Source organism: Vanessa tameamea, chromosome 11 (genome assembly GCF_037043105.1).
Source record: "Vanessa tameamea isolate UH-Manoa-2023 chromosome 11, ilVanTame1 primary haplotype, whole genome shotgun sequence".
Taxonomy (NCBI): domain Eukaryota; kingdom Metazoa; phylum Arthropoda; class Insecta; order Lepidoptera; family Nymphalidae; genus Vanessa; species Vanessa tameamea.
In genome coordinates, this window is record NC_087319.1 from 4,158,936 (window position 1) to 4,170,058 (window position 11,123).

At 30.3% G+C, this 11,123-nt stretch overlaps 1 protein-coding gene across 1 annotated transcript; it reads right to left on the bottom strand.

Annotated features, from left to right (window-relative positions):
• Positions 1 to 3,286: 3,286 nt before the first annotated feature.
• On the bottom strand, positions 3,287 to 7,614 carry LOC113400780 (histone-lysine N-trimethyltransferase SMYD5). Its single transcript, XM_026640433.2, has 7 exons — positions 7,435 to 7,614; positions 7,233 to 7,360; positions 6,722 to 6,958; positions 6,313 to 6,550; positions 5,668 to 5,845; positions 4,687 to 4,901; positions 3,287 to 4,115 (listed from the first exon to the last, which is right to left on the bottom strand). The coding sequence occupies exons 1-7, from the start codon at positions 7,471 to 7,473 to the stop codon at positions 3,996 to 3,998; spliced, it is 1,155 nt and encodes a 384-aa protein (XP_026496218.1). The 5' UTR covers positions 7,474 to 7,614; the 3' UTR covers positions 3,287 to 3,995.
• Between the last annotated feature and the right edge of the window lie 3,509 nt (positions 7,615 to 11,123).

Below are 11,123 nucleotides of genomic sequence, written 5' to 3' on the forward strand. Positions count from 1 at the left end.
ATCCAAAAAAAGTAAGGTTTACATTCGTATATATATTTACATGTGCAGGTTGTTTGACTTAAGCTTCTATTCCCCTAAATTCACATAAGTACCTATTTAGTATAGTTTTATTTTTTGAAAACAATACAGAACTATATATGTTCGTGTTTCGTAACTGAGAAATATTCTCATATTTGGAGCAATTGGAGTTACAAACAAAATGCAGACTGCATTTACCAAGAATGATTCAAGAAATTTATATTGTAATCCTTGAATTCATCGAGTGCAAAAAAGACCAAATTGATAAATACGAAAATTCATCTCGAATAATACAAAATACTGACGAACACAACAAACACAATGTAGAACGAAAAATGTGAATTTAAATTCTAAAGAAACAAGATCTATCGCCAAGATAATAAGTAAGAAATTAGTGTCACATTTGACCTGAATGATTGATCTGTATCTGTTAATTAAGACTGTTAAAACACGGTCCATTCAAAATTTGAAACACCCAATAATTCAGAAAAAAAGACGCTCGAAACTTATGCACTTTACATGCCGGCCGACTCTTTCTTAGAGATGTCCATTATACGGTATACTTGCTTGTACATAACATTTTCAGTTATTCAAACCACGAATGAAGTTCATTATATCAATATAATATTAAACTGCATATGTTTCTAATGTATGTTATCATTACAATTTTAAAGAGAAAAAAATAAGCTTTATAGAAGACTATTATTTATATATAATAATGAATCAGATAAAAGCTACTGAACTGATGAACATATGAGACTACGACCAACATATATACATACAGCGGATGATTAATTTACGTCTTAATTTTTAATTGCCTTGATACCTTCCACTTTTTTTTAATGCCAAGCGAAGCGGGCTGGTAACAGCTAGTGGTCTATATACGTACGTGATACGTAGGTACCTGATGGTTAATAAAATGATCACATGGCCATGTAATGCAAAAATTAAAGCTAGGAGAAAAGCTAGCTAAAAGAAATTTAACTTCGATGCAATTGAAAATATATTTAATTAGGCAACATTTGTCTTCCAGTCAAGGAATTATTAAACCACACAACTACAGAAATTATTTAAACAGCCAAGTGTATAATAATATTGAATGGAGAAGCCATACATATTTTATTTTATTAATTTACATTGGTTAATATATTAACCAACCATACAACCCACAAAAACAACAACAAATCATGAAAATCGGTCCAGCCATTTAAGAGGACTTCAGGGCTATACATACGAAATACACATTTAAAGCAAATCGACGCCCTAAATTGTATAAAAGCATTACATATTGGGCAAAAAAATAAATGATTTTACAACTTTCTTAATAGGAATAATTCCATTTAAAATCAAATACTTACGCTTAACAACCATAACATGAATTAAATCTTAAACGTTTAAATATATCTATGACGTAACAACACTATTATTTCTTGAAATTTTTAAACGAATAAAACGTAAACGCTATATTAATATGACGACGGATTTTTTCATTAATGTAATTAGGCCGTTACATTTTTAGGCCAAATACCAAATTCGTATTCACCTGTACAATATTCACTTACATCTAAATTTATACGAATTAAGTTTTTATTTATTAAAAATTTAAATTTCCATCCTAGCCAATTCTAACTGCTTCCAATTGATGAAGTTCACAATCTTACTCTATTTGATTGTGCGTTTCCACTAAAATTGTTGGCAATTTTAGTGTAGTCACCAACGATTACAAATTGTGTTTTTTTTTGTTGACAACCTAAATTTTATTAAGTTGTATCATCAACAAGGGTTAACAACACAAAAGTAACCAATTCATTTTATGGAAACGCAGCTAAGTACACCGTATTTTTGCCAAAAAAAAATAGCGTAAATCATGCACTACTTTCCATGCACGATTTAAATATAATTTTTATATAATAAAACTTACAGAATCAAATATTGAACTTTATATATATATAGTATAACTACCCCCAAATTATAAAACAAAAGACAGATGAAGCGTTCGGATTATGAATTTATATTTGCTTTCGTTGCTCACTAAAATTCCGCGCACTATTTCCCCCTTGTTTTATAATCTAAGATACTACTTTACTCATTATTAGAATTACTATAATTATAATAAATACCCTCATGATACTACACATAAAACAAGTTCGTATCGCAAAGGGATGTTACATCAGCGTGACATTGTTTTATGAACGGAAGAGGGTTAAAGTCAAGGTCATAAATTGCATATATTTATCTTGATATATTATCCCAATTAAATATTTAGCTGTGATTCAAGTCAGTAAGCACCCAAGCTAATTGATATGATTAATTTATAAACATACAGTATAATCCGCGATGTCAGAATGAGCTGGAACTTTGTCAAAGTAAATCGTTAAAAAAAAAAAAAAAAAGCAACGTAAGCAGAGTTGTAAAGTTGCAAAGTTCGGAACAATAATTGTCCGACTCTGGCACACCAAAAGATCTATAGTTTTAGCATCATTTCTATGTAGGTATGAATGTTAGTGCTTGTATGTATAGCCTATTCCAATCGAAGTAGGAAAAAAAACAAACAAACCTTAGATTTACATATTTCACGCGATTTGCTAATAACTCAGCTATATTGTACAGTACTAAGAGTTTATGAATATATATATCTTTGTTTATAATACAACACTATTACACTTAACTACTTATTTCCACTTTAATTTTACTTCCAAAATTCCGATATCATTTTCTTCGACGTTCAAAACGCCATTTTTTCGCAAATCCATAGTGAATATCATAGATTAATCAAGCTCTCAACCAATGATATCGCGACAATTTGCTGTCAAATGTTGTTTATTTAGTTTTTTTCCGGTGATGATTGGAATAGAGTATATATTTTTTCAACTGTTACATAGATATATTTCTATAATCTAATCACTAAAACATTCATACGATATGAAAAAGAAAAACTGTACAGACAAACAAGGAACAATATGTCGCGAGCATCGACGCGAGTTTGCCGAGACGACCGTTGGCAAGCTATCGCGCATGTTACAGTTGCAAAAGGTCCCATTCTCATCGCTGATTATGCTTTCTATTTAATTGTATTGTTTTTAAAAAACGTGTAAATATATGATCCTACAGAATGTATTATATACAACGTATTTTGACGAAAAACTCGAAGTCCTATCTTTAAAAGTACAAAATGCATTGATATATCTAAATTTTATAAAAAAAAACTAGGGTAATAATATTATTTACCAAGGAACATATTAAAGGTTCTAGCGGTAGACACAAAAGCTTATGAATACATTTACAATCTTTTTACATTAGTATATAAAATAGACATTCTCTTTTGTTTTTGGACTATAACCAGACATACAGATAAGATTATGAGCAAACCTTGCTCATCAATACAAGGGCAATACTTATTCCTGTTGTTACATATTTGTGGTAGGCTAGATACTGGCTGTTTATTGAATAGTATGAAAAATTTGTGTCATTTTTTCAAAACTATAATAACGACACTATTCTTAAAAATACTTTCACTAATAATATTCCTTTTAATTTTTTATAAATATTTTACATCATTTTCATATAGTTCAAAAAACAATGTACTTAATAATGAATTCACTGATAGATCTAAAAAGCCAAAGAGAAAACAATTATATATTATTCGATAACTGTGTACATGATATTAACAGATAGGAACGGCACGTATGTGGCTCCTACTAGAGATACAGACTCCTTATGGTATCTAGTCTTACAAATCTATTTTATAGTCCTTACTTCTTTATTGGCACACATACACAATAATAAGTATTACTTTGGCAGTAGAATAACTGGAGTTTATTTAAACACAACACATGTTTCCCTTAAGAGGAATGTGATTGTATAAAGTCTTACATGTTGCACACATATTGGGAAAGGAAAATATTAAAATTATAGTAAATATTGTTGTCACAAGTGTCTTAAATGCCCAGCAAGCACAGGGCAAGGAAGTTAGAACATCAGTCATCCGCATCAATCTCTTCTTCACTATTATCCTCCTCGCTGGTACAATCTGGCTCAGAACTTTGAGAACTACAGCGTTCGCACCAACACATAAACAGGTAGTTCTCTGCTAATTCCTGAAATAATAATTTATGCATACAAATACAATATCATTATTTTACAATTACTATCAACACTGTTCTCATAGAAGCTAAATTTTCTAATGGTACTGCAATTTATGTGAAAATAAATACTATTATCTGATTGTTTGATATGTGATGGCCCCTTGACCGATTTTGACATAATATGACCTATGGGTCATATACAATATATAATTTGTTTGTGCTATGGCACAAAATATATTATATTGTATAAGTATTGCCACAAATATAAGTAACCCCTCAACAATAATCAGATTAGAATTTAGAATTGAGAGATCAGGGACAGGACCTTTTTGTGATTTACGTGAATCAAGGGAATAGCACAGCCAGCTAGTTAAATACAGGTGATCTAATTACTTGACAAACAAAAACTATGGAACGCAAACACTTTTGTACAACCTAACCCATGACTATGAGATATGCAGCCTTATCCATTTAAGATGGAGAAGAATCACATTATAATTTTAGACAATTTTTTAACACCAAATTCGAATTCAAATCATATTTGTTTCTTTTATTTAATAAAAAATAATATTTATTCTTTAACCTTCTGTCTTGAATGCCTCGATCTTTGCAGAGTACAGTCATCAAGATAACTTATATATATTTCCTGTCCTGGCATTATTGGTTTCAATGCTTTGAGTTGTATCCTGTGATTGCCATATGGAAATGAGGACTCAGCATTTGGCGCACAGCTGTGATTACAAGCACTCTGCAATTGGAACAATCCAGAGCCTTCTGTATTTAAGAATTGACCAGATTCTGAAATAAAATAGGATCTTACTATATGCATTTGTATGTGTAATAAGAATCTTGTTGATGTGATTCTATATTTTCATTTTTATTTGAATAATAATGAATACATAAATATTAGATTTATATTCTCAAACTAGGAGAATCAAATTGTCTACATTACGCTATTTGGTTCTTTTTTTTTTAAAAGATAGGAGGGCAAATCGACCACCATCAACTGTACACATTGGCGCCGTAAGAAATATTATCCATTCTTTACAACAAAAAAGCACCACAAACCTTAGGAACTAAGATGTTATGTCCATTGTCTGAAGTTACAACGGCTCACTCACCCTTCAAAAACGAACACAACAATACTGAGTATAGACCTATAAGCCCTACCATCAAGTAGTAGAATAATAGTTTTTAAATTGTTCCCTGAATAACTGACACCTAACCCAAGACTATATTTGTACAATTATTACCATTTATAGTCGACAGATAGTACCTTCATACACAGCAAATGTTTAAGATGCTTGACATACACTGCTAATCGACACATAAAACATATAAAGTAATGAAAATAAAAATGTGTGATCTTGTATTAAAATATATACACATTATATACGAACTACCATAAAAAATTGGGTATACACTAATGACAGAAATAACAAAAATTTTAATTTAATGTTAAATGTTAGTTGTATAATTATTTCGAGATTTGAACAACTGTGTTAATTCTTCTTAGCTTAACATAGAATACAATTCTGTTTTCAATTAACTAAAATTATCTCACCTTCTTCAACATACTGATACAGTTTATCGATAAACATATCAAGCTGTTGTCGTTCATCATCTGACATGGTCAACTGTGACACCGAAGTGACCCACAGTGAAAGGGGACTTGTGCCGATGCCCTGACTATTAGTCCCCACTAAGGCCATCAGAGAACAAAATCCTTCGGGAGTTAGGAACTGAAAAATATTGTTTAGAATAAGATTAATATTTGTTTATAGAATATAAATACCGGTACCATACTGTTTACAAAGAATTGTATTTATTGTATATAACCCTGTATAATATCTATCAAAGTTTGTTTGATTTATACTAATTAGTAAATTTGTGTCTCACAAGGTCTGTCTACATTTCGGTTTTTAAAAACGGAGCTCCATTTTATCCTTATTCAATATGAAATAATTTCAGGTTTCAATATACTTATTTTTTTTTTTATTATTTGTAAATATATCATAGGCCCTACAATATAGTTTCAACAACTTTGATCGATCAATTTCTTGTAGTGAATCAATTAGGCCTTCTCAAATTGACCTGACATATATAATTTATATCTTGAGAGTGTATAAAGGAAACTATAAATATCCCACAGCTGGGCAATTAAGACACCAACCACAAAATAAAATATAACAGCTGCTTGATAGCTTACCTCTTGTATATATTCTCCATTAATAACATTTGCTGTCATTTCCCTCAGAGTATTCAACTGACCACTAAACTCATCACCCAATACTTTGTGGACTAGTTCCGCATCTTCATTAACAGTCCTGTGACAAAATTGTTTGATTGTTGCAGCAGCAGATGCTGGATCGGAATGTTGCTGTATATATGCCAATATTCTAACTAGAAGCATTATATTTGCTGTTTCTGGAGGATAATGGATTTGTCTGAAAAATATTATTATATTAACAATATTACAGAGCAGATACAATTGCACTTCAGTATGATAAAAATGATTTGTAACTGTAGTCTCATTTTTGTACATTCACTAAAAAAAATTTTACATCATTAAATACACATAATTATATACTTGATATTCATTAGATGAATTAACTTACTTCCATGTCTCTATAAGCAAATTTATAGGATGATGAGCATCATTCTGTATATAACACAATGTACGATGATAAATAGCTAAAGAGTTCACTTTACATTCTTCGGAACAATACAGTATACCACATTGGTTGCAACTCGTAATGTTTAACAGATCATCTTCAAAGCAATTGGAATGTGGCAATAAAATATCCGGTTTGCCTGATAAACGTATTACATTTTGTTCCGGAGTCTCCAGAGGTCTAAAATGTTTCAAATGTGTATATTATTCATTTGGTAAGTAATTATATAGTTTTATATTTCTACGATAATCTGAATACTAAAAAACATAAATAGTGATAAAATTTATTCAAAATCATATTAATAGTGATGCTAATTCATGAATGAACACAAAATGTTTGAATTGAATTATTATAAAAATAATACAGGCTAAAACTTTTTTAAATGTTGTATAAAGTTATAGACAAACATTTATTGAAAAATTTTGAGTTATTTTTAAAATTAAAAGACATAAACCTCATGCAATGATCACATGCTAAGTATCTGTAGGCTGCATTCCAAGCAAATTGGCAAGACACTAAAGGGTCTTCCTCTAAAATAATGTCGCCTTCATTATATTGCTTTGTTGCAAACAGCCCCTTTCCCTGTACAAAAAGGTTTAAAGAAAATTAAATTGTAGAAAAAAAAGTACATATTCATATAGAAACCGGTACCTTACCTTTTTGCTATTAGATATCCTTATCTCAAATCCTTCCATAATTATTTTTGTATTAAACAAATCTGTAGTTTTTTGTAAAATTATAAGAAATATTACGAGAAATAATTTTTTTAAAGGTTATTGCAATAGAATTAAAATTTCTTTCGAATTTGTTAATTGTCAAGTTGTCAGGTTAGAATTTGCGATAGTCCAACGTCATTTGTCACTTTTTGCAATCTTCACAAACGTTTAGAAACATAACAATTTTAAGATCGATAATAATACACAGTATCGCTACTCTTTTTTGTCTATTTATGTGAATGTATATATTTAATGTACTATTTAATATTCCACACATATATATTATATATGACCTTATCATTAACGTGAACTGCATTTATATAGATATATATATATTGTTTTGAATTGAAGAAGTAAAGGGAATTTACTAAGTATATAAAATATATTATCTATATAATAATTGTTTATATTCTAAACATCATGTTACAGCATTGAATTAAATTTGAAACGTATTGTCTCAGACTCAGTTTTTACTGTTTTCTTTCTTTGTTGTTTTGCTGTATTTACATGTTTTATGTCAATAAAATATAATAACATTTATATATACTGCTTAAAAATCCACAAATACTAAGTCCACGCTTTTTTATCATTAACTAGCTGTTACCCGCGGCTTTGCTCGCGTACAATATGAATATATGTACAAATTAACTTAAAATATTACGTTAATGTAAGACCTCTTTGTATACCACATTGGTGTGTATTTCAGCCCTTAGGGTAGAATATCCAGAAACGCTTAAATGCGAATCAACTCAAACTATAAACTTCAAAAATGACGGACTTCCAGACTATCCTATATACGAAATATCTACCCAATATCTCCCCTTAGGCGTAAAACATCCAAAAACGCTTAAGCGTGATTTGTTTATTTGTTTGAAAATTTTTAATCGGTAGCCCAAAAATAAAATTTCATGGTTCTAACTTTAAAATGACGGACTTCCAGAATAACCTGTATATGAAATATCAACTCCAACTCTTCCCTTTAGGCGTAAAATATCAAGACACGCTTAAATACGTATCTACTCATTTTTAATCAGTAGCCCAAAAATAAACTTTTCTGCTTCAAACTTCAAAAATGTCGGTCTTCCTATCTATTAAACTATCCTATATACGAAATGTCACCCCTATTTCCCTCCTTAGACGTAAAATATCCAGAATCGTTTAAATACGTATCAACTCATTTTTAGTCTGTATCCCAAAAATAAAATTTCTAGCTTCTAATTTAAAAAATGACAGACTTCCAGACTAATCTATATAAGATATGTCAACCCCTATTAAACCCCTTAGAGGTAGAATATCTAAAAACACGTGCATACGTATTTAATCATTTTTAATAAGTATCCCAAAAATAAAGTTTCATATTTTTAGCTTAAAAAATAGCGACTTTCATAAAAACTTTCAACCCTTATTTTAGTAGTAGGTTATCTAGAAATTCTTAAATATGTATCTACTCCTTTTTAATCAGTATCCCAAAAATAAAGTTTCGTTTCTAACTTAAAAAATTACGGACTTCCATACAAACGTTCAACCCCTGCTTCACTTCTTTAGGGGTAGAATTTCCAAAATTCGCTCCTTAGTGGGTGTCAGGATATGTTAGTTTATAAGTGTACAGCCTAAAATATAAGTTTTAGGCTTCTAGTTCTAAAAAATGACAATACTTTCAAAAACTTACACCATTTCATCTCCCTTTTCAACCCTTTACAGCACTTTTTTCCAAATAAAAAGTAGCCTATGTCCTTTCTCAGACTCTAGACTATTTGTGTACCAAATTTCATTTAAATCGGTCCAGTAGTTTTGGCGTGAAAGCGAGACAGACAGAGTTACTTTCGCATTTATAATATTAAATATATTAATATATATTAGTATACTTATTAGTATAATTAGTATATTAGTATTAGTATATTAGTATGGAAGTATGGATTGAATATTGTATTGAGTAATAAACCTTATTTATCAAAGTTTTTCGATATGAAACTTTGTTAATTTAAAAAATAACTGTGTTTTTTTTTATAGAAACGAATAATGTACTCTAGAGAGGTCATATTGTGAAGTCGATAACTAAATGCTATAAGTTGACCTTTCCTCGTCGTGTCTTTACAATCAATGATTGTTACTCGAGCTCCGAGGTTATAAATAGAGCAGCCAGCTTTTTTTCAGAATGAAAACAGTTTAAATATCTGTAGTTTTACACCAAAGCAAAATGCCGATTGCATTATACTACGAAAATAACTAAAGTACAGCCGACAAGTATCAACAACAGTTAGTTGTCTAATTTTTCTAACTAACCATAAATTAGGATTACATTGAAGTTTTGAGTCTTAAGTGATTCCTAAAAACGCTGTAGTATCAGTAATATTTAGATCACTATCATTTAAAGTGAACTTAAAATTTGGCTTTCTTACATTAGGAAACAGTACCTACGCATTTTTCCTTTTTTGTATTTAGAACTAAACTATTTTTTGTTAACCAAGTTTCTATCAGTGATAATGCATTGTTTCAATCGTCATTGTTAGCTTATTTTCTGTCATCATGAAGTATCATGTGAACTACGTCGTTCGCAGCCGAAGGACTTAAAAAAAAAACCGAAAGTACTTTAAAAGTGAATATATATTTATAGACTACTTCATGTGTTGAGGGTGTAACACAGAATGCCCCCAGAGCCAATTATTATAAAATAATATTAATACTTTTCTTAATTCTAAGAGACATAAAAATTATAAAGAAAGATCGGCGTGGTCCGTTGTTGGGCGGCGTGATGTTGCGCAAGGGTTGCTGGTACCGGGCCGTCGTCGGTGGTCTCGGCGAACGCGATGTCCTAATGTACCTCCATAGGGTGGTCGCATACATAACATGTGGTATCATCAGCAAAAAATACAAAATACAATAAAAATTAAAAAGAGACCCAAAACTGATCCTTGTGGTACACCTTAGTACAAATCAAGAAGACTTTATTCCATTAATAGACACTTGTTGAAGACTTTGATTCAAGTATGAAGCAACGAGATCAAGAGCTTCACCGTTCACACCGTAATGTTTTATCTTGTACAAAAGCGTTTCGTTTCGTATCTACAATATCGAATGCTTTGGATAAACCACAGCAAAGCATTATGTAATTTGTCGATATATGTCTAAGTTAGTGCCATTCCAGCATCAGTTGTTAAGCGACCCCTAATAACGCCTATATACATGTATATCATATTATTTTACTATATTTTTATTAGATAGCCACTTTTAGTTTAAGCAAAATAATATATTTAAATTTACAGTTAGCAAATCAGGTCTAATCTGGGATCCGATCGGAAATGAGACAAGCGTGTAACTGGAAGCGGTGGTAGGTAGTTTCAAAGATGTCATTATCGATATGTACATACTTTGGAAAACTTCCGTCCAATGCTAATATAGCCGATGTCTTCATTATAATCAAAGATTTTCATTTTAATTGTATCTTCTTTTGGTCAAAAACACTGACTTGATTGATGCTTGGAATATAACAATTAGGAGTTAGATCTTCTATATCTAAATCTTATTGTCTTCGACTAGTTATTATATAATATTTGTCAGAACTCCAGAAGACTAAGTATACGATCTATGCCGGAGGACTCTGTAGTAATAATAAAGCATATAGTAAATAA